At 57.2% G+C, this 27,089-nt stretch overlaps 1 protein-coding gene across 1 annotated transcript; it reads left to right on the top strand.

Annotated features, from left to right (window-relative positions):
* The first annotated feature begins 9 nt into the window (after positions 1-9).
* On the top strand, positions 10-22,917 carry IL17REL (interleukin 17 receptor E like). Its single transcript, XM_027108057.1, has 17 exons — positions 10-182; positions 3,858-3,885; positions 16,698-16,847; positions 17,018-17,127; positions 17,402-17,516; positions 17,758-17,802; positions 18,059-18,204; positions 18,281-18,352; positions 18,431-18,485; positions 19,007-19,170; positions 19,239-19,283; positions 19,569-19,626; positions 19,799-19,956; positions 20,134-20,214; positions 20,417-20,474; positions 21,741-21,821; positions 22,592-22,917. The coding sequence occupies exons 1-16, from the start codon at positions 81-83 to the stop codon at positions 21,764-21,766; spliced, it is 1,413 nt and encodes a 470-aa protein (XP_026963858.1). The 5' UTR covers positions 10-80; the 3' UTR covers positions 21,767-21,821; positions 22,592-22,917.
* The last annotated feature ends 4,172 nt before the right edge of the window (positions 22,918-27,089 follow it).

Below are 27,089 nucleotides of genomic sequence, written 5' to 3'. Positions count from 1 at the left end.
CGGGGCTGAGCTGCGGCCAGAGGGCGAGGCGCAGGCACGGGCATCCTGCTAGCCTTGCCCGGCCGTCACTTCGCGTCCAGATGCTGGCTGGGCGAGCCCTCGCCTTCCTCTCCCTGGCCTGGAGCGCTTACCGGAGCCTGGCCGTCCCCAGGGTCGCGGAATGCAGCCTCTCCTGTTCCCAGGTGAGCCCTGCCCCCCAGGCTCTCCTCTTGCCCTGGTTCCCCTCTGTGGGCACTAGCCGTTCCCACCCCAGCACAGGCCAGGGAAGCCGGCCCGGGGCAGTCAGTGGCGGGGGCCTGGGGGCCTGGGATCCCCACGAGGTGGTGGCCTGACCCCGCAGCGCCAATCTGGGAAACGTCTGCCGGGAGCCTGAGGGGCAGGGGCGCTGACGCATCTGTGACCTGTCCCTCTCCGAGGAGCCACGTGGTGGGGGGCAGCCCGAGAGCCCCTCCTGCGTTCACAGACCCCGATTAGTCACCCAGGGCGGCGTCCGCGCTTCTGTGGATGCCCCGCTAAGGAAATGCCGCGGGTACCAAGCTCATCCTGGGCGGGAAGGAGCCGCAGGGCCGGGATGCGGCTCAGAAGTGGTGGTGTCCCGGAACTCTCACTGTCCCTGGGAGGCGTCCCATCCGGCAGCACCTGCCCGCAGAGTGTGCCCGCGTCCCGGGGGGTCCCCCGGTGCGAGACTGGCGGCCGGCCCGCTGGGACGGGCTGGGGAGCGCCTGCTGTGTGCGCTCCTCCAAGTGTGGGCACAGCAGGGACCTGCGGAAACGCACCTGAAGCAAGATTAGGCGGTGGTGACTGCTGAGCACAGACTAGCCTGGCGTGAGGGCTCATGGGCCTCTCAGGGGCAGTGGCCGGGCCCCCCGGGGGACACAGGGACACCCGGCTCCCAGTCAGGAGGAAAGGCAGCTCCACGAGGCCTGCGAGAGTGTCCAGCAGAGGTTCCAGGGAGCTCACGGATAGACAGAGTGGGCTTGGGTGGCCGGGGGTCAGGCTGGGCTCAGATCCGAGGTGCAGGGACCCATGGTGGCGGTGGAGGTGCATCTGGCTCCTGGTGGGAGCAGGTGGGTGCAGAGGAAACAGCTGAGCCCAGGTGGGAGGGGTGGTGGCCTGGGCCGTCCCCACGGAGATGGAGAATGGGACGGGGACACTTTGGGGTGTACTTTGGAGGTAGAGCTGGCAGGGCAGGGGACCCTTGACCTTGAGGGAAGGAGAAATCCAAGATGGACCTTAAAGTGTAACCGTAGCCCCTGGGCCGATGGAGGAGATGTTTCCTGTGACGGGGTCTGGCGGGCAAGGGTTCAGGGAGGAAACTCGTTTTTGAAATATGGGATTTGAGAAGCCCGTCAGACGTGAGAACTGGCGTTGGTGCAGCTGGGTGTGGGATGGGCCGGCCCCGTGGTGGGATGGGCCCGGATGTGGGGCGGGCCGCGAGGAGGGGAGGGACCCCGGCAGAAGGAGGAGGGCCAGGCCAGGGGAGGGAAGCAAGAAGGGAGGGTCCCCCCGCCCCGCCGCTGCCCCCCATGGGGACGGCCAGGCCTGGGCCCCACTTTGCACTTGGCCGTGGAGCTCCAGCCACTGTGGCACCCGGCTGGGGCCGTGGGATTACAGGAGGAGGGCGGAGGAGCAGGGGACGCGGAGAGCCCGCGAGGCCCGGGGGCTGCTGGCAGCCAAGGGAGGGGGTCGGAGAGGGGGAGTCACAGCTCCGGAGGAGGGGTCTGAACGGGAGGGGCTCCAGAGGCCCAGGGCGGCGGGCGGGGCTGCCTCTGTGGGGCGAAGCAGAGGACCGCTGGCACGGCTGGTGCCCCCCGCACCAGCATGTAGACCGCTGCAGCCCATCGTGCCCCTAGGAGGGCTGTTCTGGGCCTTGGCACGTCTTCAGTCATGGCACAGGGTGGGGCGGACAGGAGCAGATGACCGCAGGGTGCCTCAGGGCGGAGTGGGGCAGACCGAAGGGGCCCCTCCTGCAGCATGCAGGGCCCCGCCCTCCACACCCAGTGGAGCTGCAGGGTCAGGGCCCAGACCCCACCCTCGGGTCCCTCCCCACAGACCCCCCCCACGCCCGCCGCCCTGGGAAGCCCCGGGAAGCCCAACGGAAAACCCCAGAGGCGGGGAGGGGGAGGTGGGGCGACCACTTCTCCCTCCCGGCCCCACCCTACAAAGGGCCCCAGGGCCCCGGGCCAGCTTCTGCCGGGTCCCCACCCCCAGCTCCCAAGATGCCAGGGTCCCTGGGCGCCGGAATCCACAGGTGCTCTCTGACCTCGACCTTTGCCCCCGCTGGTCCCCAAGGCAGGAGAGGGGTTGCGGGCACCGAAGGGCCAACTACTAGACCGCGCCCACCCCCGCTCCACTGGAAACCCAGGGGCCACAGCTGCGTGGTCCTCAGGCACAGGGGCAGCAGGAGGTCCCCAGTGGGCGGGCAGTGACCCTGGGCCAGGATGCAGCTGCCCTCTAGCTCCTACCAGCTTGGGAGGGGGCTGGGCTCGGGCCACAGGACAGAGGATGCCAGGGGGTGGCTCCAGGCATCTGGGGCCGTGTCAGGGAGGGAGGGTGGGCGAGGACCCAAGCCACTGCCCCTTTGTCCACTCAGGGCTGCGGCCCAGGCCCAGCTGCTGCCCAGTCACCTTCTGGGCGCGGCACCCAGGTGGGTGCAGCCCCTTAGTCCAGCAGAGCCCTCCTGCCACCCTGGGCCGGCCCCGGAGTCAGGCCCCTCACCCGTGAGAGCCGTGGGCAGGGCCGCAGGTCGCCTCCGTGGGGGTTGTGCGTCTGGAGGCCTAAGGGGGCGAGTCGGCGTCTCTGGGAGATGTCGTGGTCAGAAGACAGGGTGGACGCGGGGTGACAGTTAAAAGGCTGGAGCGGAAAGGCACCTGGGTGGAAACGGGCGAATCCCGGAGTCTGGGGCTCGCCCAAGAGTGACACCCACTTACCCGAGACGTTAACCTCGGGCGTCACTGGGTAAACCTCAGCGCCACCTTTGCAACTTTTCTGTAAATCTAAAATTATTCCAAAATGAAAAGGCTGTTTAGAAAGGGGGGTGGAGCTGGAGCTGGACCACCCTGCAAACCCCAGGGACAGGAGCAGACCCCCTTCGCTCCTCCACCTCCCCACTTGTGCCGGCAGGGTCTCTACCTCGGGCCCCCAGCTGTCGTTGCTCCCTGGGTGCCCCCAGAGGGCCCCCACTGCGGCTGAGCCCGGGCCCAGGGCAGCGACCCTACTGGTTTGTATTCCGCCGCTTCAGGTGCCCGTCCCCGGGCTCCCAGAACTCTGCCGACCCCATCCTCCCAAGCTTACCGTGGAGCCCCTCAGCCCACCCACCAAAGTGGGGTCCACGGGCACGGCCCTGGCGCCTTCCCCCACCCACCCTGTCTGAGCCTGGTCCCTGGTCCCTGGTCCCGACCCCTCGGGAAACCATCAGTCCAGCGGGAGAGGCAGTGTGCATGGGCTAATCCCTGCCCTTCCCCGGCGGTCCCCAGGCCAGACCCAGCGAGGCCACCCCCGGCAGAGTCACAGCTCTCACCCTCCTGACCGCTCGGTTATCGTCCCCCACACTTTTCAACAGCTGACGTTAAATGTCACTTTCTGACGTCGTGCGGCTGCCCCGGCTCCGAAGGCAGCTCCTCCGAGGCCGGGATCGTCGCCCATTTTCTTTTCTTCCCGAAGCCCAGCACCCGCCCAGCACGGGCACAAGGGGGCCGGGGGAGCCGCGGATGCCAGCACGGGAAGTCGGTGCGGTCAGGGGGTGGGGGCTCTGAAGGTGCACGGGGTCCAGGTCACACCGGAGCGGGGCCCGGGGTGGGCGGGGGACAAGAGGCAGCCAAGCTGACCTCCCACCCCTCTCACTGTTCCGTCCACAGGGCTTCGCCTGCAAGAGCCACGTAAACCGTGAGTACAGCTCAGGCCGAGGGGGACTCGCTGCCCTTCTGCTCCTCGTCACCCTGCCCTCCCGGGAGCCAGGTCTGCCAGGCGGCCGGGGTCTCCCTCCTGTGCAGGAAGAGCTGCCGCCACTGCCACCGCCCCTCCCCTAGCAGAGCGCCGCCCCCCTTCCCTGCCCACTGCCTGGTGCAGGAGGGCAAGCGCCCCGTCAAGCCCAGTCGTGGGCTTGCTGGACGTGGGAATCGTGCGTTCCTGTTTTCACGGAATTCATTGCTTTGCAATAAATTTCTCATATCACACTTTTTCATTTTTTCCCATTGTAAAACGATATTCCATTTTAAAAATAGCTTTATTGTCTTTGCAGACACTATATTTCATTAAAAGGGGCATAAGAGATGCAAAATATGTACGGCAGAAAGTGCAAATAAGCTAGCTCCAAAGCCCCCATATAGACATAAATATTGTTTACATTAGGAAAACATTATTCTAGACACTTTTGTAGGCAAATATACTGTTTGTGGGATAAACATAACAAATATTTTATAGAGGTGAAATTACCTTATGCCATGTAAACTAAGTGTTTTATTTAATTTGACTTGACTGTAATAGGAAAAACTAAAGAAATGGTTAAACTTGAAGTGTTTTTTCACCTCAAGAGGTGTTGTTTCCTCGAGGACCCCTGCAAGGTTAAGGAGTGAGATTATGACAGGGCTGCTGGGCCCCGAGCCGGGGACACGCCCCCACCCCAGGCAACATCCCGTCACCGGTTTGTCCGACCAGCGGTCAGCGGTTGTGGGGTGTTGAATAGCATCAACTCGGCGGCAGTTCTGTCCCTGGACTCTCCCCAGAGGGTGAGAAGCCCGAGGCCACCCTGGCATTTCTGCCGAGGGGCCTGCGGGGTTCTCCTCCGCCCCAGGCCATCCCTCGTCCAAGCCGGGCTCCGTGATGCCCGTTCTCCCATCTGATCTGACCTCAGTCACCTCCGCCTTCCATCACCTGCTTCCATTCATTTTTCTCTTTCTCAACGGCTTTTGCCATGATGATCTCAACCGTTCCAAGCCGGCAGTTTAATTTCCAGCAACATCTCCTGATTCCTGCGTCCTCACTGTACTTATTTGTCCTGAAATTGGGTCGTCTGGCTCCTTGACTGGTCCTCGGCGGGCACGGCTCCGCTGAGCCTCCTGCCGTGTGATCCCGTCGGATCCCTTGTGTCACTGAAGCCGTGTCCTTGTCACAGTGGAGGTGCCTGAGGAAGAGTCCCCTCTATTCCTCCGTGACGTTTCCTTCCCTCCCACGTTCTGTGTTCCTTTTCCCCTCTTTCTTCCATGTCTTTCCTCTCCTCCATCCTTATTTTAATTTTTCCTACACTCCGTCTGACATGCTTTCCATCCTGGCCACACTTCAGCAGCTCCCTACAGACCCCTGGTTACTCAGGCTGGCTTCTCCTCTCTTCTGATCGCAGGTCCATGGTGTTTCCCCCAGGAGCTGTGTGCGAGGGCTAGGTGTCAGGACGGCCCCGGGCCTGGCTGGGGAGACGGGGAACTGGGCAGGCGGGTCCTGGGGGCCAGGGAGAGGTGTGGGGAGGGGCCCTCGGCTTCTGGGGGGCCCTGGGGCCACCGCAGTCTCGTCCCTCCCACTCCTTCCCCCGCACGCCAGTCGGAGCGGTGACAATACAGGACACCCAGCCGGCCTCCTTCTCTCCAGACTCGGGGGAGAGGGGGCTCGTCGAGAATTCCGAGGCTGAGTCACCCCACTAGCAGGGCTTCTGGGGAGCGGGGTCGCCAGGCAGGGAGACATCACGGCATCTGGGTGATGCTCTGGCCTGTGTCCGTGTGCTTTGCCTGCTGCGGGGGCCGTTCTCTGGCTCTGTGGCACCTGTGGTTCTGGTCGTTATGGGGGAGGGGTTTCGTGAGGCCACAGCTTCCCCACCCCCACTCCCGTCTCAGTCTGTGTGTCTCTGATGACGCTGAGACCCATGTGGTCTCCCCCTGTGCCTGACCCGCCCTGGGCCACCGTGTGGGGGCGGTCACCCCGCGTCACAGAGAGTCCTTCCACTTTCTCAGTCTCAACCTCATGGTGTGAGTCACAGGTTTCAGTTTTGATGCAGCCATGTCTACAAGCCTCCCCCTTCATGGATTTTGTGGATATGGGGGGGTCTTTTAAGAAAGTCTTCCCAATCCTGAGGTCAGAGAGATTTTCTCCCTGTATTTCCTATATTTCTGTATTAAAGTTTTCTTTCTCAAATTTAGGTCTTTGATTCATCTAGAATGTATCTCCGTGTATGGTGTGAGGTAGGAACCCACCTGTGATCTTTTGCTACCTGGAAATCCGGCTGTGGCCGCACCACATACTGGACGCCCCCCACCCCGTCAGATTTCCACGCTGTGTGCATGGTTCCCTGACCCGCCCCTATCCCTGAGCGGGGTCACACTGTCTGAGTCCATATGGAGCTCAGCTAGATACTGATTTCTGGTGGGGCAAGCCCCTCTGGTTCCTTTCTTTCCTAAATTGTCCCGGGAGATTTCCTAAATCTTTCCTAAATTGTCCCGGGAGATGATGGTGTGGTTGTAGCTTCCCTGAATCCTCAGACCCAAGAGCAAGGATGTAAAACAGAAGTGGGGTCCACGCTCCCAGACCCCAGAGGCGAGCCCCAGAGCCCCAGGCGGGAGCATCAGCGGGGTCTGTGCAGCAGGGAGTGGAGGGGTGTCTGAACCCCATAGACGGTGAGAATCGCTGGGGAGCACACACACCCCTGAGGGGCTGCCCACCACTGCGGCAGGTGGGTGCAGGGACCCCTTGGGAGACGGCCCTCACAGAGAAGTTCAGAGTGGCATCAAGGACAACAGAGGCAAGAAAAGAGCAGCTTCAGGTACGAAGGCAAGGGGGGAAAGAGCTAAGAAACTCAACAGCGATCCACCCTATTTTTAAACACTACCCAAAAGTGACAGCAGAGGGAGCTCTGCGCAGTCAGGAAAGCAGACCAAGTCTGCTAAGAGCTCTGGGAAACTGAATTCACGTAAATGTGGGCAACGGAAGACTGTCAAGGGCAAGTTCCCGACAAGTTATGATAATTAAAAAGAAAAGAAGGAATGGAATGATGTGCCGACAGGCAAAGGAGGTGCGCCAGAAGAGCATCCTGAAACCCACAAGTGTAACAGTTCATTTCAAAATGGCTTAGAATATTCAAGACAATGATACGTTAAAGAACGACGTGAACAAAAATTAGAAACGTTCGGAAACGAGGTGACTAGAAATAAAGGAAAAAATCATTGTATAAATGAAGACTGCATTGGAAGTAGTGAACAGACCCAATATTAAATGCCTTGAGAGAAATAGCAGGTGAAAAGGAGATTTTTTTAAAAATCAAAAAGCAATGTCCTACTGTATAGCACAGGGAACGATTCAACATTCTGTGATAAATCATAATGGAAAAGAATACTTTAAAAAAAGAATGTATCTATACGTATAACTGAATCACTTTGCTATTCAGCAGAAATTAACACAACATTGTAAATCAACTATACTTCAACTTAAAAAAAGAATACGAGTAAAATTTGAAAGGAAAAAAATCAAAAAGAAATGTAAAAAGAGATAAAATGATGTGTGATTAATGGTAAATGTTACAGATAGTCAAAGGATGTCCGGAAGCAGGTGATATGAGACCCTAAAGAAAACCAAACAGCAGAACAAACACTAAAAACTACAGTTCACGGAGAACAAACATTTCTTTCTTGACAGTAGATTTTGAAAAGGCAAACCACGAGCCCGAGAATACCAGTCCTGGACACCACATCAAAAGTTATTCTAGTAAAATGGCTGGATTTTAAAGGGAAAGAGAAACATCTTTGGGCCTCTCGGCAAAAAGAGCTGTACAATTTATAATGGAAAGAAAAGTATATCAGGCTTTTCAAAGAGCGACATTTTAACGCTGGAAGAAAATGGACAGCAGAACTATAATGCAGCTATGGTGCGTATAGACACAATACTGCATTATAATCACCACACTTGCTAAGAGGCTAGATTTTAATTATTCCACAAAAGAAGAAACGATAATTATGTCACTTGATGGGGTGCCTTTGCTACGATGACAATTATTATTACAACATATAAATGCATCAAATCAATATGCCGTACTCCTTCGATTTACACGACGTTATACGTCAAATATGTTTCCATAAAAGAAAACTGACCTTCATGTATCAAGGTACAACAGGCGGGGACTCACGGACTATTGTCCCACGGCCCCTCCTGGGGACTCTCCGGGAGAACAAGCCTCGGGCAGCCAGACTGCAGGAGGGTCAGATCAGAAATGGGTGAGAATTACTACAGGGCTAGTCGCAAAACTGAGACTACCTGTGGAAAGGAGGAAAAGGAGACAGTGCGGTGTTCACAGCTGTACGCTGATGGTGTAAAAATGGGGAGAGACTGAGAAAAGTCTATGCAAAGGCACGTTTCTGCTGTTTCCAGTCACCCCGGTGGTTTGTGCTGTGACCCAGACTCGTGTACGGTGTGTGCAGTACAGCAAACGACACTTAGGACATATTTTCATTCTATCCTCCCCTGTGTTCTTGAGAATCAAGCATGGAAGAAAGGAGATGCAGATGTCATGTAGAAAAGGTGCTGTAAAACCTTTACTCTGAATTGGTAACCTCAGTATGACCTCACGAGGTATTGCTTTAAATACGTTGCAGCTCTGTCCACAGAAAAATCCTAGAAACAACGACCAACTCATAGTCATGAGCCTCCCTAGTGCTGTGGCCTTGAAATACCATTTTTCACCAAAATAAACTGATTTCCAGTCTGGGGCAGAAAATGTACAAGAAGAGCCTGGGACATCTTGTCATTCCAGATGGAGGAAGCTCTCAAAGGCGGTGGTGACAGGTCTGCAGTACATGGAGGCCAGAAGGAGCTCCCACCTGCCAAGAGGTATTGTTTGAGCTTCAAAAAAGAATAAGCACTGCGATGAGTTGCAGCCCATACTTAAACCCATGCATTCTTAGCGGTACTGTTTAAAAAAAAAAAAAAAAAAAGAATTGTTCGTCTCTGTGGATGATAGGGAACAAACTCACCTTGAAGATTGGGTAAATAAAGGGAAGGAATCAAGCCTTGATCGTGCCTTTCTTCTACAAATGCTCCCTTGGAACAATTACTCCAGCCAATAAATGGAAGCAAAACAACAGAATTATCGTATCACCATTTTGCGTCTCCCAGTGAATTGAGCGTCCGTGACAGCTGGCATTAAACATGGCCAAGGTCCAGACAGGACACGAAGGCATTCAACACCAGGTCTATTCCCACCAGAGACTCAACCCTGAGCCCTTCAAATCTTCAATCAGAATTTTTGATTGTCAGTTTCCTGAAAATTTCAGCAGGCATTTTCCGGTGTGTGTATTTTTCAACACCACCAAGCAATTAACTCAACTCTGACACTGTCTACCTGGAGAGAGCCTCAGTTCCCACAGGTGAAGGGCTCAGTCCCACAAGACACCCCCACTTCCGGTGCCAGTCAAAACTCCAGGTGTCACCAATACTTCTGAGTGACCGGCTATAAATTGGAGACTCCCGCCACCTGCTCCTCAGGTTCAATGAATTTGCTTGAGTGGCTCGCAGAACCCAGAGAAACATTTTACCTACTAAATCACCGGTTTATTATCAAAGGATATAAGTCAGGAAAAGCCAGATGGAGGAGACACCCAGGGCGAGGCATGGGGAAGGATGAGGAGTGTCCCTGCGCTCTGACTTGTCATTTCTCTGTGTTCATCAACCCAGAAGCGCTCCGAACCTGTCCTTTTGGGGGTTTATGCAGGTTTCATTACAGAGGCATGGTTGATTAAATCATTGGCCATTAGTGATTGAACTCAGCCTCCAGCCCCTCTCCCCTCCCCAGAGGTCTGGGGGGTGGGACTGAAAGTTCCAACCCTCTAATCCCATTGTTAGTTCCCCTGGCAACCAGCCCCCATTCTTAGGTGCTTCTAAAAATCACCTCATTAACAAACTAGGTGTGGTTGAAACAGGTTTGTTATAGATAACAAAAGATACCTTTATCACTCATCATTTAGGAAACTCCAAGAGCTTTAGGAGTTGTGTACCAGAAATGGGGACCAAGACCAAATATATATTTCTTAATATAAATCACAATATCACATGTTTTGCTTGGAATTGCACTGAATTTATTGACCAATTTGAGTCAGAAATGACATCTTATCCGAGGTGAGTCTTCTAACCATGAACATGGTATGCCTTTCCATCTTTGAGGAAGTTAGGTCTTCCTCAAAGTATTTATTTATGCCCTTCAGAGGTTGAAGGATCCATGAATGGGTTCCTTATTTTATTACATTTTCTAGTTGGTGTTTGTTGGTGTAAAGCAATGCTAGTTTTGTATATTAATCTTGTATCCACACATTTGTTACACTTTCTTTGTTATTTCTAGTAGATTTCCCACTGAGTCTCTTAAGTTTTTGTATATAGATAATCACATACTCTGCAAATAATAACAGTTTATAACCTACGTTTGTTTTTGTCCTTATGGAAGTGGCTCAAATCTCCAGGACAATGTTGAATGGGGAACCACTGTCTCAGTCCTGATATTAAATAGCAATGATTCCCAAAAACGTACCATTAAGCATTAGGTTTATTGGGCGTTTGGAGGAGACGTCCTCCATCTAGACGAGGAAGTGTCTTTCTTTTCCTAGTTTGATAAACCTTCTTTCATCATGGGTAGGTGTTAAATTTTATGAAAATTTTCTGTGTCTATAAAGATACAATTTTCCTCCTTTAATCTTTTTAATGAGGTGATAGATTGTCTAATGTTGACCACACCTGCAGTCCTAAAACAACTCCTATCTGGTCATGTTTAATATATTATTAAATCAATTTGCTAAAATGTTATTTAGGATTTTGCAGCTATATTCGTAAGTGGGGTCAGCTTACACTTTTACTTTTGTGTAAGCCTTAGAAAATTTAACCATCATCTCAGATATTGCCTCTGCCCCATCCTCTCCTTTCCTTCTGCAACCTCGATGGACACACCTCAGACATTTCACGTCTTTCTTCCTATTTCTCAGTCTCCCTTCTGCGTTTTCCATCCTTTGTCTCGTTGCTGATTTCTGTATCATCCACTGTGATCTTTCTCCCACTAATTCTCTCTTCAGTGATGTCCAACCTGCTCTCCAAACCATGTATTGCTTTTTAATTTCTGTTTCTGTGGGTTTTGTTTCTAGAAATTCTATTTGTTTCTTTCAAATGTGCTAGGTCCCTCTTTATAGTTTTTTCCCCTGCACATATTTTAATTTCTGTTTCTGTGGGTTTTGCTTCCAGAAATTCTATTTGTTTCTTTCAAACGTGCTAGGTCCCTCTTTATAGTTTTTTCCCTTATATTTTCAAGCCTATCCTTTTAGCAGGTTGGTCTGCAGTCTGTGTCCGACCTGTTGTAGCACTCCATGGACCCGTCCATGGCATGTCTCTGCTGGTTCTTTCTCTTGGTGCTTTGTTTCCCCAGCAACTTTGTTTATCACTAAATATATCTGCTCCAGGGAATTCCCCAGCGGTCCAGTGGTTAGGGCTCCGTGCTTTCACTGCCGAGGGCCCAGGTTTGATCCCTGGTTGGGGAACTAAAATCCCACAAGCCACGGGGTGTGGCCAGAAAAAAAAAAAATGTCTGCTCCATGCCCCTGAGAAATGACGCCTTCCCCACAGCCTAGGATGTAGGCGCCTTCCCCCAGACCAGGTTCCCCTTTGCTTCTGAGTGGCACCCAGGCGGGACATGTGACTATCAGGACCATTTCTAACTAAGTCATAGATTGAAGTTTCTTGGATCTTCCTGGGGGTGCAGACCAGGGCCGGGACCCAGCACCCAGGCCCACGGAGGCTGTGGGCTCTCCAGGAAGCTCCACTGCCCCTGCCCTCCCACCACGCCCCAGGACTCGGGGAGGGGGCAGGGTTCTCCTGATTCCCCTCGCCGTGACGGGGCAGCCCTGGGATCCCCTGGTCTGGGCCGCACGCTTGGAGCCCTCAGCGTCCGGGCTGGGAGATGCCCAGGAACGCGGCTTCCTGTGCTCTGCGTCCCTCTGCCCTTCCTCAGGGTTTATACTGATGATCCTGATTCTTTATCAGCTCTCACAGGTTTTTTTTTTTTTTTGAGGTACACGGGCCTCTCACTGCTGTGGCCTCTCCCGTTGCGGAGCACAGGCTCCGGACGCACAGGTTCAGCGGCCATGGCTCACGGGCCCGGCCTTTCCGCGGCATGTGGGATCTTCCCGGACCGGGGCACGAACCCGTGTCCCCTGCATCGGCAGGCGGACTCTCAACCACTGCGCCACCAGGGAAGCCCTCTCACAGGTTTTTAAGAAGTTTTTTTACATGTATGTTTTTTTTCTCCAGCATTGTAAGTTGTTTTCAGTAGAATTGGTCCAAACAGCGTGGGCTACCGTAGGCTGGGAAATGGAACTCGCAACTTGTTTTTAAACAGACAGGAGTCCTTCTTTCTCCTGCTGCCCTCCCAGCATGAACTTAAATTCACCACCGTGTTCTACCCATTCCTGTGTTCACTGTTGCTTTCGTAACCCACTTCTTCCTTTTGAGTTCATATTTCTCCTTTTTAAAATACAGCTGTCAGGTCTTCTTTTAGGAAGCCTCTCTAAATAAGACCAAATATATTTACTTCTCCGTAAGTATTTATGATGAGTTTTGGGTTCACAATTCTTTCCACACAGTAGCAGTGAATTATTTTCCCCATTTTGAACCACAAATAATTTAGTGTTTCTGCCTCACTTTTTTTTTTTTTTTTGGCCGCGCTGCACGGCATGCAGGATCTTAGTTCCCCAGGGATTGAACCCCAGCCCCTGCAGTGGGAGCGCGGAGCACTAACCACTGGACCGCCAGGGAAGTCCCCTGCCTCACTTTCTTCTATATACTGTCTCCTGTTTTGTGAGCTTAATTTGGGACAAGAGCCTGTTCTTATTTTTATTCATTTATTTACAACAAGCGACTTCTCCTTCGCATCCATTATACTTAACTATGTATTTCATCATTTCCCATGGTCACCACGCTCTTCTATGGCTCTACCTTTTTTTTGGCTCTGATCCTTTCCTTGCTTGGCTGGAAGGTCTTTGTTTTTTTCCAGAAAAGGTCAAACGTTGCAGACTTCTCATTTTCTGCGCAGAGGAGGACGTTTTCACACGCATGAGAGAGAATTCTAAAGCACAATCGCTTCTTTCGAGAAGGCTGCACACCGAGCTCTAAGGATGACCCTCAGAGCAGGGAAGCGTCAGGCTTGGGGACACAGTCCTCCTCGCCACCACGTTACGTGACTAACCCACCGGGCTTGACCACTAGCCCCTGTGGCCAGACAGGGACTCAGCTGTCTCCTGCAGGTGGCCTCTCTTCCAATTCCAGCCACTGCCCTGGGGTGCTGTCCCCCTCTGAGTCGTCCATCTGACCCCACACCTTAGGTACATCAGCTCCAAGATGACAGTGGGCGAAGGATGCAGTTGGGGGCCAGGCTGGGGGCAGGCCATCATTTAGATCTTCCACCAACAGGGAAGATTTTATCACCAACACTGTTTAGAACTGCCAGCGCGTGTTGATAAAAAAAGGCAGACCAACTACTCGCTGGCTTTATTATTTTTTAAACCTCCGTCAGCCTGGGGGGAGGATGGTGGAAGCCTGCGGCCCCCTCCCCCAGTCTACCCCTCCTGCATTGAGGACAGACAGGCACTCATTTTATATTGAGTGGTTGGTTTCCTTATCATTGAATTTGGAAAGTTCTTTATAGATTCTGAACACAAGTTCCTTAGCAGGTGCATGATTTGCAAATATTTCCCCCCAATCTCTGACTTATCTTTTCACTCCTTACCAGGGTCTTTCAAAGAGCAGAAGTTTTAAAGTTTGATGAAATCCAATTTATTCATTTTTTTCTCTTATGGGTCACGGTTTCAGTGTTGTATCTAAGAATTTTTTGCCTTACCTAAGGTCACAGAGATTTTTATTGAATAAAAATGTGTTTTCTTTTAACAGTTTTATAGTTTTAGGTTTTACATTGAGGTTGACGGTCCATTTTAGGTGAACTTTGTATGTTGTGAAAGGTGTGGACAGAAGCGCATTCTTTGCCTGGGGACACCCAGTTGGTCCAGCACCATTTGCTGAAAAGACTACCCTTTTCCCTCTGAGTTCCCGGCATGTTTGCTGAGAATCAGTCGTGCATATGTGGGCAGGGATAGGATGCTAGGCGGGCGGGGTTTGTTTCTCAGTCCTGCAGGGTCTTTGTCCCCATCATCTTCTCACTTGCGTTGCTCCCAAAAAGAATTCTGCACCTTCCTTACCTTGGTTCCTCTGCACATCACATGTCTTTTTTCCTCTGGTGGCTTTTACAGTTTTCTCTTTACCACTGGCTTTGAGCAAACTGATCCTGGTGTGCCGTGTAATTTCTTCATATTTCTTATCATTCATCAGGCTTCTTGGATCTGTGAGTTTATAGTTCTCACCAAGTTTGAAAATTTTCTATCGTTTTTTCAAGTTTTTTCATTCCCTCATTCCTTCTGGGACCCTAACCACACATACATTAGGTCACTTGAAGTTGTCCTACAGCTCCCCAATGCTCTGTTCTATTATTTCCTCACCACTGTCACCACCACCTTCACCATCATCATCAACACACCTTCACCATCGCCACAATCTCTCTCCATCTACTTTTGGATGTTTTCTGTTGCTATGTCAAGTTCTCCAGGGTTTTTTTTTCCAATGGCTAATCTGTTATTAAACCAGCTGTTGTATTTTTCATCTCAGGCACTGTAGTTTTCATCCCTAAAAGTTGGATTTGGGTTTTTTTTTTTAATATCTTTCATGTCTAACATGTGGAATACAGTTACAGTAACTGTTTGAATGTTCCTGTCTACTAATCCTAACATCGCTGTCGGTTTTATTTGATTTTTCCTCTCATTCTGGGTTATGTTTTCCTGATTCTTTGCATGGCTTGTAATTTTCTATTATATGGTAGACATGGTGATTTTTACCTGTTGTGTGTCGGATATATACCTTTATCCATACAAATATTCTTGAGCCATTTCTGAAATACAGTTAAGTTCCTTAGAAACAGGTTAACCTTTGGGGGTCTTTAAGATTTGTTAGGCGAGGCCAGAGCAGTGCTCCATCTAAGGCTAGTTATTCTCCTACAGAAGCAAGACTCTTGCATACAGTGTACCCGGGGCCCCGTGAATCACGAAGTCCCCAGTCTGGCTGGGAATGGGGATAGTCCTGGCCCCGGGTGCGGACAGGACGCTGTCCCCGCAAACCCCTTGGGCTTCTCCTCTTCCTGCAGCCCCTCACGTCCATGTGCTCATCCGCTCTCTGCCGAACACGCATTCCCCTGCTCTCTCTGCATCATCCCTCCTCTTGCGCTCATCCTGCAAACTCTGGCCACTTCCGTCTGCCCCATTTCTCCACTTCGGGAGGGTGTCAGGGGTCCCCAATTCCCCCTCCCTCTGCCACAGCCTGGAAAGGCTCTCAAGACAGCAGGGCCCTCGTTGGGCTCCCCCGTCTGTCCCCGTCCCTCGGGCATGGCCGTCTGTCCTTCCCCACGTCCGGTGTCTTGAGACTGTATCTTGTCTGGTTTCCAGGCTGCTTCAGGCTCGAGGGAAAATCTGACCCCTGTGACTTCATCTTGGCCACAGTGGGATCCACAGCGCTGGGTTTCTTTCCCAGGAACACTTCAGACCTCGTAGTTCCTGCTGCCTCTTTGAGTTGTTTCTGATACGGTCCAGTCGGGGCTCTGTTGAGCGACGGGCCAGCGTGTCTGGTCCGTCCGTGTCTCAGCCGCGGTGCCTCTGCCCCCCTTCTCCAGGGTCTCGGTGGTCAGCCACCGTGGTCCGTGGGGATGTCTCATTCCTGCTCCACTTTCTCTGCAGCGAGGAAGCCTTTGGTGCGCCCTCGGCCTCTGCTTCCCCCCATCACGTGCATTCAACAGTTCCACCTGGTCCCACCCGTGCCCCCTCTCCTCCCGGCATTTTCGTCCTTTACTTCCCCTTGACTGTCAGCCCAAGAAGCGGGTCTTCCTGATATGCTCCCGGCATTTGCCTGGGGCCCGGGCCCCCTGGAGGCACCGCTGAGCACACACACCTCCCCTTCCTGGGCGCACTGTCCCGCTCGGGGTTACTCCCCCGTCTGACACGTCACCAGGCGTGAACGCCACGGCCCTGAGCGCAGCAGAGAACCTGGGCTGCCATCTCCGTGGGGCGCGGGGCCCCCTGGGGTGTGGTGGCTCCCGTGGAACCAACGCCCCTCCCCGGACCTGAAGCGTCCGCCGGCGAATCTGCAGAGCCACGGCTGAAAACACTGCTCGGCCCCCGCGCCTGAACGTGAGAGCCCAGCTCCCTGCACAGCACTTGGTCCGGCCGCAGTTTCCGGTGCCCTGACCGAGGCCGTTGGGGCCAGGACCACCTGGGCCGGTGCAGCCGCCTGCCGGCGGTCAGGGCCTTAGGCGGCAGTGCCCTTGAGGTCAGGGCCCCCGTGCCCCCAGCACACCTTTGCTGTCGCCCATCTTTGTTGTCCGTGGGGCCCGCCAGCTTGCCGAGGGGGGCTCCTCTGCCCCCTTGCTGGCCAGGCGGGGGCCCACTCCTGGCGCCCAGCGGTCATCTCTGAGCATGGCTCAGGGTGGCCCACCACTCACCCGGGGCCTGGTTCCCTGACTGCACTGGGGCAAGTAGGGAGGACTCTCCCCGCGACTGTGCAGCCCCAGAGCCCCCCTCCCCCACCCCCACCCCACCACCCAAAGAGCCTTACCCAGGCCCTGGGAACCGTGGTACTCACCCTCCTTCTCCCCTCCCCAGGAAATATTTTCAACAGCTTCTGCCGCAAGCCCCCCACGTCCATGTCCGGGTCCGTCCTGGAGGCCCTGACCCTCTCCACTGCCATGAAGTGTGCCCCCCCCGACGGCTGCTCCCTGTTCCTGCGCGTCAAGGCCTCTCTCACGCTGCATGGTGACCATGATGGTGGTGACACCCAGGAAGTGGGGTGGTGGGCTCAGGGCTCCTCTAATCCCCGTGACAAGCCGGGGGTGGGGTGGGCCAGGGAGACCCTGCTAACTGCCCTTCACAGAGGAGGGGAGGGAAGGGCTCTGACAGCCCTGCCGGCCCCTCCCTCCACCCAGAGGGCCTGCGGGGCCTGGAGGCCTGCTCCATGAGCCTGGACACCCAGGAAACACAGTGCCAGAGCGTGCGGGTCCCCAGGGCCTCCCGCCGGCTGCAGGTGGGGCAGCAGGTGAGACCAGGGTCTGACCTGGACTTGCGGGTCCAGCCCCAAGCCGGTGCCGGGCAGCTGCACCTGTCCCCTGGCCTGCTCCCGGCTGCCCTCCCCTCTTGGCCACCTGATCCATAGACCGTCCTGGGGCTCTGCCACCCCAGGCCCAAGGAATGGGTGCCCCTCCTCCTCTGCCCCAGACCCTGGGTTCCAGCTGTGCGGTGTGGAACTGGCCTGGCCAGGCGTGGGTGGACAGAGGTCCCAGCTCCACCAGTTCCCACCCGTCCCTGCCCAGCTCCAGGTGCACTTTGACTGCTTTGAGGTGAGCGTGGCCGAGAGCCTCTACGTCACCCTGAGGACTGTCCCCCACTTCTGCGGGGTCCAGCTGGAGCAGCGGTACCATGTGGAAGGTGGGCCGGCGCGGGCACAGCTGCCATCCAGCTTCCCGGGACTGATTCAGGGCGGGACTCACCCAGGGCAGGGGGCAGGGCCCCGCGCTGGACGGCTCCCAGCAGTGCATTTGGCTCAATTCAGCGTCTCCGTTTCCCTGGAGAGGAAGGCCTTCTGGAAACCACACGGGCAGAGGCCCAGCTGGGGGGCGGCCCCTGGTGCAGAGCGGGCTGGGCCCAACACTGCCTCTGTCGTTCGCAGACTGCGCAGACGAGGACGTAGGGAGGAACGTGCCCTACTGCTTTGGTGAGGCCCCCTCCCCGGGTGGGACCTGGGCCCCATGGCTCCTGGGAAGCCTCTCAGGTGGTGGCAGACACCCACGGGCCTCCCACTGGGCTCTTCTGCCCTCCCCACTCGGGAAGTCATGATGGGTCCTCAGGTGGGCGACTCCCAAAATACCTGGGTCTGGCAGGGGTCACCCCCTGGAGGCTGTCAGCACAAGGGAGCCCTCTGCCTGGTGACCCCTGGCCCCAGCGTGACCTCACCTGCTTCCCTTCTACAGCTGGGAAGCTCTCCTACTCGGTGGACCGCAGCCGCAAGGTCATTCTGGTACAGGTGCCAGAGTCAGGGGGCCCCGACTACCACGACTACTACGTGCGGCTCTGCCTCAAGTGGTTCACCTGCGAAGACGCGGGCGCCCCAGTGCGAGTGAGCCCCGCCCCGGCCCCGCCCCGCCTCTGATCCTCGCTGGCCGCCCGCCCACGGTGCCTTCACTCCCCTGCAGGTGACGGCGAACGGGGTCTCCCGGAGGGTCTCTCTGCCCTACAAGCAAGAGTTGTCGTGCCTGTGCCTTGAGGTCAGTGAGGATGTGGCCTTGACCGCCGGGAGTGGACAAAAGGATGGGCAGACCCTCTGACCCCAGTCCCTCCCGCAGGGCTGGTCCGCGACGCCCGATGCCGTGCGGATCCAGACCTGCCCCTTCGAAGATGGCAAGTGCCCCGTGGTGCCGGGGGAAGGAGGGGGGAGCGAGGAGAGAAGGGTGGGAGATGGGCGGGTCAGAGGTGCCCAGCAGGGTAGGGGCTGGCCTGTCCAGCTGGGACGGCTGACTCGAGCGGGGGTGAGACGGGGTGGGGGGGCAGGCCCAGCCTCAGCCCTTGAGCCTGCTTCGGACGGCAGGCAGCCAAGTGTGTCCCAGGCAAGCCCTCCAAGGCGGCAGAGCCTGCGCGTGGACGTGAGCGTGCGGGAGAGCGCGTGTTGGCCGGTGCAGTAGCATGCACGTGTCGCAGCCAGGCCACCTGGAAGGGCCCAGGCTGCCGGGAGGGGCTCCCGGAGGGGTGCGGGGTGCTCACAGAACACACACACAGACTCGGGTCAGGCCCAGAGCCCCCGCGAGAAGGCACCTGGGTCCTGGGCCAGCCCGATGGTTACTCTAGCAGGTGCTCAGTCCCGTGGCCCACGGGCGGCTGGGGTAGCGCCAGCTGATGCCAGCCCTGGGGGAGGGTCCCTGCAGACACGGAGACACTGTGGGACGCCATCCACTACCACCCGGGGAGCCAGGAGCTGAGTTGGGAGCCTGCCTGTCCCATGAGTGGCCGTGTGAGTCTGTGCTGGCGCCCAGGGCCAGGGCCCCAGTGCCTGGAGCTGGAGCAGTCCAGCCGGCCTGCACACAGCAGGGTGAGTGCCCCCCAGGCAGGGATGGGGCGGGGATGGATGGCCAGGGCCCTGACCTGAGCGCCCCTCAGGTGCAGTACCCTCTTGTGGACACCCAGCCCCAGCTCTGCCTGAAGGTGAGTGGGCCAGTCCGCAGCCCGCCTCGTGCACTACCAGGGCTTGGGGAGGGGGCCCAGGGCATTGGGGCAAGGGGCCTGCAGCCACATATCCCCCTGTGCCTTGTCCAGCCCTGGGTCCAGCTACTCAGTGGCCCCTCTAATCCCCTCCTGGTCCCACGGGGGCGGGGCGGGGGCAGTGTAACCAGTCCCAGAGGGCCACGAAGGAGGCCCGCCTGTCCCGGCCCCCACCCACCCCCTGTCCCTGCACACGCGGCCACACCCCGTCCCTCGGCCTCCCTGCAGTTCTCCACGAGCCTGGGCTTCCCGGTGAAGTGCCCTTTTGAGCAGCTGCGCTTCCCAGGTGAGCCCCCCGCGGGGCGGGAGGGAGGCCGGCTGGGGCCATCGTAGGGTAGCCGCAGCAAAGAAGGCCCTTTGCTTGTGTAAATGCCTCTTGGTCGGGGAGGTGGGGGCAAGACGACAGGGTGCGGTCACTTGTGGGGTGGCGTGCTGGGCCTCACCCCTGCCCCCCGCAGCCTGGAAGATGACCGTCCAGCTGGCACCCGCTCCGGGCCACCTCCGGGTGGCCTTCTTCTCGCCCAGCCCTGCCCGCTTCCAGGTGTGCCTGTGTCACCGAGGGAAGACGTGGCCCCCCGCATGCCGCCGGCTGCTCCAGGCCACCCCCATCCCTGCGGTGAGCTGGGTGTGGTGGGCACCGTCCTGGGGACCTGGGGGGGGCGTGCTGACCCCTTCAGTTCCCCGCAGTCCCCAAGCCAGCCCTGGTGGGGAGGGTGCTAAGACGGCTCCGCAGGGACGCAGAGGAGCCTGGTCTGCACCCCCGCTGCCCGTGACCCACCCCTCCCCCGCTCAGGGTGACCCCACAGAGGACCCTGCGGTGGCCTTTGTGGACATTCCCGGGGACCAGGCCTGCGCACCCGGCACCTGCATCCAGGTGGGTGGTGCTGTCCTGCCCACCTCCTCCACTCCCAGACCTCAGGGGAGCCCCCGCCTCCCCAGAGCTGCCCTGGGGGCCCCTCCAGCTACGCAGTCCCTCCAGCTGGTGCCTCTGGGGAATGCGGGCGGGGCTCAGGGAGCGGCTGCAGGCTGTGCTGACCCGCTCTCGCGCTCTCGCTGCCTTCGACCCCGGCCTGCAGGGCAGAAGGACCGACATCCAGTTCTCCGTCCCCCAGCAGCTGTGCGACCTCCAGTGCGGTGAGCACCGGGGCCAGGCCTCAGCCAGAGGGGGCAGGGAGGACAGGCCCTCGGGGGGCTGCAAGAGGCAAGGGCTGGACCCCAGACTGGCCCCTGGAGCCCCGTCTCCCATGTTGGAGTGGGGGCGGGGTGCACGGCACAGTAGACTGGGGCTCGGCAGGCGACAGAGGGGCCACCTGCCTCGGAGTCAGGCCCGGCCCCGCCCTGACTTGGGCGGTCAAGTCCGCCCCAGAGCCTCCTAGCACCCAGCCGGGTCCCACGGTGTCAGGTGCGCTGCGTCTCCTCCCTGACTGCTCCGACCCCAATCAGGGCTCTGGTTCCAACTGTGCAAGAACGCGATGTCCCCAGCCCACCCGTCGCCCAGCCAGCCACGGATGAGCCTAACCCTGCAGGGCCTGGGTGTGGCCCAGCAGGGTGGCTCCTGCCCGGGGGTGGGGGGGGGGGGGGGGGGGGGGGGGGGGGGGGGGGGGGGGGGGGGGGGGGGAGGGAGGGACGACACCAGCGCAGGGTGAGTGACAGCAGGCACAGCCACCCGCAAGCACAGAACCTCTCCTGGTAGCTGTGGAGAGTGGACCCCCTGGTCACGGGGGGAGCATTCCGGCGCCCAGGGCTCTCGCAGCCCTTTCTGCACATGGGCAGCTGGGTAGGTCTTGAATGGCCTCTGAACTCAGCTGAGTCACAGCAATTCCAGGGCAGCCCCAGTCCTGCCCGCCTTCCCCCGGGAAATGCCCCGGGGCCCGCGGAGGCTCCTCACGCCTGTATCCCCCAACTGCCCCCCACTCCCTGACCCAGCAGAGCTTTTCAGCCGAGTCTGGGTCCCATTCCCCAGCAAAGGTCACCTCCAGCAGATCACAGGTCAAAGGGGCGATGGTCACCCCTAGGGGCCTCATGTCTGGGCTGGGGCTCTAATACCTGCCAGCCAGGTGGCCCGGTGGCTGGCCTGGGGCCACGGCTGGAGCCCCAGCGTTATGCTGGGCGAGTCCCAGAGTCCCAGGAAGCAGTGAGAGTGACTGGGCCCAGCTCAAGTGTGGGCACCTGGGGGGCATACTGCCCTTGGGGTCTGGGCGGACTCCCCGGAGCCGGGACCCTTGCCTGCCGCGCAGGCACTGGCTCAGCTGCACTGGGCAGTGCACCCTGAGCGACTGGGGTCTCGGACCCCTCTCCTGCCTTCCACTGCACAGGCAGGGCTGGGCTGGGGACGGCTGTGCCCCCAGACGAGGGTGGCACTGGGCTGCCTGAGCCAGCCCCCCATTCCTGTCTCCCCAGCTGCCACCCAGGGGACAGCAGCCTGAGGCCACGTGTCTCACCAGGAAGAAGCAAGTGCTAGGGCCAGATTGCTGGGACGTGGTGAGTGGCAGCTCACGCCTGGGCACGCCAAGCCTCTGTGAAGGCTGGGCCTCAGAGCAGGCGGTGGGGCGGGTCTCACCTGGCCCCAGACCGTGGCACCTATGTGCCTCAGCTCTCCAGAGGCCTGCGGCTCCCGCGGGCCCTTGGGCCATGCCGGGGCTTCCAGTCAAGGACCTTCAGCCCCTCTGAACCCCCCGAGTGGGGTCCAAGAGAACGGCTGGGTGGGATGCGCCCTTCCCCGGGTGGCCCAGCCCCTGACCTGCCCCATCGCAGCGTGGTCCCGGCTCCCTCTGGACAACTGGGGGCACGGCCTGCACCCCTGGTCCTGAGGACAGTGTTCTCTGAAGTGCAGAGTGTGGCCGCGCCCCTTCTGTAGCTGGGCGGGTCTGGGGGCCGGGACATGCCCACAATGGCCGGGCTCCACATACCAGGTGGCCCCCTGCTGCCCAGGCTGGGCCTTCACTGGCCCCCCAGTGTCCCTCACACAGCTCTCCCTCGACCCTTCAAAGACTCTGCTAAGAGCTCGAGGGAGCCCACGGCCCGAACACCACCCTGCACCAGCCCCCCGCAGAGCTCAGCCCACCTTCCACTCCCCAGGCCCCCAGCGAGGCCAGTCCAGTGAGGGCCGGCTGCTTCCGTTGGCCTCAGGGGCCACGTGCCAGGACGAACCATTCTCAGACAGTCACACTCCCTGAGGGCCACTATGTGCCATCTGTGCTCAGGGACCACAGGGGGACCCTTGACCCTGCAGTGTCACTTCCGTGTCCCAGGCCAGGGGTCACCCAGCAATTGGCCGGCTGGGTCTGCCCTCCCAGGACCCTCCTGCCGGCTCACAAGGACCACCGGGCCACACCTCCCGAGCTGTGTCTGGGGTCACCTCCACGAGACCACGGTGCATCCAGGCCCCGCCCTGGACGTCAGCTGCGCTGCGTCTGCAGATGTGCCCCTACACCCAGGCCCTGGCTGGGCTGTCCCTCCTTCAGCCGGACACAGTCCACCGGGCCTTCTCCTATCCCTCTCTCAATGGGGCCTGCTGCCCCCAGCCGACTAGGGGGGCAGGCAAAGCCAGCATGGCCCCTCGCTCAGTAAACACTTGTCCACCTGGCTCGCCTCTTTCCTTGACGACAGAGATGGGGTCTGCAGGGCAAGGTGGCCCTTAGGGTGGGGTTGGGAGGACCACGGGCCTGGGCTTACCTCCTAAAACGAGATGGAAGTCAGGACTGCAGCTGGGGCGAGGGTGGAGCCACGGACACGGGCGGAGCCTGCCGCCCTCCGCCACGTACAGCCCCGCCTGTATCGCAGGACATCCCCAGGCTAGGAACTCCAACAGCCCCACAGCCGCCCCCGTGGGTGGGGGGAGAGTGGCGCCCACAGGCGGGTCAGGGCCACCCCGTGCCCACTCAGCCCGCAGGCCCGCCCCCTGACGATTGGCAGGGGCTGAACCACCCCTCAAGCCCCAGGCTCCCACTCCCCTACCCCAGCCAGGCCCGGTCCCCTGCCCAAGGGCCCCCTGGAGACCCCTGTCTGCCCCAGGTGTCCCCTCCCCATCAAGGCACCCGGGAGGGTGGGGGACCAAGGTCCCAGCTCTGGCTGGGGCCCCCTCTCCCCGTCCCACAAGCTCCTGCTTCCCATGCCTGGACCATCCAGGGGTCCCCTGGTCCACGCACAGAGACCCCAGCGGGACCCAGGGCCACCCCAGGAGTCCTTGCCGCCTGGAGCCGGGATGGTGGATTTGCTGGCAGGGGGTGCGGGGAACTGACCGGGTGCAGGCTCCCCCAAGACTCCTCAGCAGCCCGGGCTGCCCCAGATGGCGGAAGCAGAGGCCCACACAGAGGCAGCGGCCGTGCTTCTCTCCAGGGCCAAGGGTGTGCAGGGCCACAGGGGACGGGGAGGGGAGGGACACGCTCTGGTCCCAGCTGCCCCACTGTCCAGTGTGCACCGCCACCAAGTGGTGGCAACACTCAGCGCCCGCTTCTGAGCTGGACCTTACCTCCCGCCTCCACATCAGGATCTGGAACCACACCCGGAGCCCCATGGCCCAGCAGGCCCACCGCCTTGGCCATGGACCAAGTAAGACTGGCCCCCCCGCCCGCCAAGCGGGAAACCCCATCCTCACCCCTGCCCCGGAGAGACGAGCTGATGCGCTCAGGCCCCGGATGAGGGATGACTAGGGTCACACCCGCCAGGGCTCACAGCTTAGCTGGGACGAGCCTTTGGACATCTGTGTACCTCATTCATTCCTTAAGCGGGTACTGAGCGCCCACTGGGTGCCACCCTGTCCCAGCACTAATAACAAACAGCACTGGCCCCGGAGCGGGGGAAATACCTGGGTCTGCCCTGAACTGCGGGGCTTCTCAGGTCAGGATTTTCAGCCCTAAACCTCAGGCAGACAGGGCCATCGGCCACCCTACCTGGAGCAGACCTTTGCCTGGGGAAGACAGACCACAAACAGCTGAATATGTAACTTATAACGGGGTGCCCAGTGCCAGTGCGAGAAGAAGGAGGTCAGGAAAGCAAATAGGAAGTGTGGACGGGCTGCCGTTTAGAGGAGTGTGGTCCCGGCAACGCGTGAGTCTGGTTCTAACAGGATGGACAGGTGAGGGGCTGTGGCAGGCAGGTGGGGCCATGGGGTGCCCTGGCTTGGATACGGGGGTACGAGTCAAATAGACCAACGTTCCTCAGTGTCTGGAGGTGGGGCTCCATGGGCTGGGACGGAAATGTAGCAGCAGGAGCTGGTGTTTGCACGTGGTAAGTTTGAGCTGCCTCTGTTCGCCAGTGCTTCTGTAGGGCCTTCTGGGTATCACTCCCTCAGTGAACAAAACAGACACAGATCCCTGCCCAAGGCAGAGAAGAGAGGCATAAACATTACAAAAAAAAAGAGTAAATTATCTAGGACATAAAAGGTTTATTCAGAAAGAAAAATTGGAGCAGGTTAAGGGAAGGAGATGGTCTTGGGTGCAGAGTGGCAGGCTGGGTCTCACGCCAAGACAGGAAGGAGATGGAGCTGGTGGACCAACAATTAAAGCCCAGTGAGTCAGACTTCCCTGGTGGCGCAGTGGTTAAGAATCCGCCTGCCAATGTGGGGGACACGGGTTCGAGCCCTGGCCCGGGAAGATCCCACATGCCACGGAGCAACTAAGCCTGTGCGCCACAACTACTGAGCCTGTGCTCTAGAGCCCGCAAGCACAGCTACTGAGCCCACGAGTCACAACTCCTGAAACCCACGTGCCTAGAGCCCGTGCTCCGCAACAAGAGAAGCCACCGCAATGAGAAGCCGCGCACGCAACGAAGACCCAACGCAGCCAAAAATAAATAAATAAAATAAATAAATTTATTAAAAAAACCCCCAAAACCCAGTGAGTCCTTCCACAAGGGTAGAAAGGGATAAAACAGTTTTATTATTGGATGAGCATTAAGAGACTGCAAAGACAAAAACCTCACCCTTTATATGATCCAGGCAGGTACAACCCATTCCATACGGGATCTCAAGAAAAATAACTGAACTCGAGCCCATTTTGTGTGATAATAACACAGCCGCCCCAGCTTCTCTGATTCCTGTTTGCATGGAACGTCTTATTCCATCCTTTTACTTTCAACCTCTTTGTGTCTTTGTACGTAAAGTGAGTTTCTTGTGCACAGCAAGTGTACACAGGTGGATCGCCTTTGCCAATCTCTGTCTTTTAATTGGAGAGTTTAACCCATTTAAAGTTCTTAAAATATATATTTTATTTACTTATTTATTTTTGGCTGCGTAGGGTCTTCGTTGCTGCGTGCAGGCTTTCTCTAGTTGCCGTGAGCGGGGGCTACTCTTCGTTGTGGTGCATGGGCTTCTCATTGCAGTGGCTTCTGTGGTTGTGGATCATGGGCTCTAAGTGCATGGGCTTCAGTAGTTGTGACGCACGGGCTTAGTTGCTCCGTGGCATGTGGGATCTTCCAGGGCCAGGGCTCGAACCCGGGTGCCCTGCATTGGCAGGCGGATCCTTAATGACTGCACCACCAGGGAAGCCCTCCATTTACATTTAAAGTGAATACTGAGGGACTTCCCTGGTGGTCCAGTGGGTAAGACTCTTTGCTCCTAACGTAGGGGGCCTGGGTTCGATCCCTGGTCGGGGAACTAGATCCCACATGCATGCCACAACTGAGTTTGCATGCCACAACAGAGACCCTGCGTGTCGCAACTAAGACCCGGCACAGCCCAAATAAATAAATAAATATATTTTTAAAAAATAGAGTGAATACTGAAAAGAAATGACTTACTTCTACCATAGCTATTTGTTTTCTTATATGTCTTATATGGTTTTTGTCCCTCAGTTCTTCTATTACTGCCTTTTGGGTATTTAGTTGATTTTTTGTGATGTACTATTTTGATGTCCTTCTTCTTTCCTTTTCTGTATTTTTTCCCCAGTATTTTCTTACTGGTTTCCTTGGGAGTTACAATTAAAATCGTAAACTTATAAAAACCTAGTTTGAATAATACCAATTTGGTTTCAGTAGTAAACACTCTGCTCCTACACAACCACAGCCCTCTGCTGTTGTTGTCACAGATTCATCTTCATCTATTGTGTGTCCATTAACATAGATTTATAACTATTGTTTCATGCATTTGCCTTTTAAATCATATGGAAAAAAACAGAGGAGTCACAAACCAAAACTGCAACAACACCAGCTTTTAGCTTCTCCCATGCAGTAACCTTTACTGTATCCTGTACTTTCTCGTGGTTTTGAGTTACTGTCTAGTGTGTTTTCATTCAGCCCCAAGGACTCTCTTCAGCATTTCCAGTAGGGCAGGAAATGAACTCCCTGAACTTTTACTTATCTGGAAACATCTTACTTCCTTCATTTCTGAAAGATAGTTTTGCTGGATATAGAATTCTTGGTTGACAGGTCTTTCTTTTTCTTCAGGACTTCAAATATGTCCTCCCACTGGCTTGTGTTCTCCAAGGCTTCTAATGAGAAGTCTTCTGGAAGTCTTGTTGAGGATTTCCATGGAAAGGCCAGAAGGGCTGCGGTGGCAGAGACCCCAGCGTACACACAGTGGGCATAAGGAGAGGCTGGGTGAGGACGCTGGGGGTGGGGGTGGGTCAGAGCTGAGGAGGGGAGGAGAGTTTCTAGGAAAGGATCGACTGTCACCAGGCTGCGGGCCAAGCGAGGGGAGCTCTGATCATGGCCATCTGGAGACAGGAACTCACCTTGACGAGATGAGCCCTGGGGGGGAAGCCCGACTGCAGAGGGCTCTCAGAAGGAGGGTGGGGGACACCCCCTGAGTTT

The sequence above is a fragment of the Aethalodelphis obliquidens genome, unplaced genomic scaffold (assembly GCF_003676395.1).
Source record: "Aethalodelphis obliquidens isolate GAN/ISIS:26980383/991018 unplaced genomic scaffold, ASM367639v1 scaffold8, whole genome shotgun sequence".
Classification (NCBI taxonomy): Eukaryota; Metazoa; Chordata; class Mammalia; order Artiodactyla; family Delphinidae; genus Aethalodelphis; species Aethalodelphis obliquidens.
The sequence above is the reverse complement of the archived record's forward strand: the minus strand, read 5'-3'. Positions and strand labels throughout refer to the sequence as shown.

Bases quoted from the DNA above. Each gene is read 5' to 3' on its own strand.
- IL17REL (XM_027108057.1), top strand. From the start codon at position 81: ATGCTGGCTGGGCGAGCCCTCGCCTTCCTCTCCCTGGCCTGGAGCGCT. The intron at 19,627-19,798 runs GTGAGCCCCCCG...TGCCCCCCGCAG, and splicing joins TGAGCAGCTGCGCTTCCCAG to CCTGGAAGATGACCGTCCAG. The intron at 19,957-20,133 runs GTGAGCTGGGTG...TCCCCCGCTCAG, and splicing joins AGGCCACCCCCATCCCTGCG to GGTGACCCCACAGAGGACCC.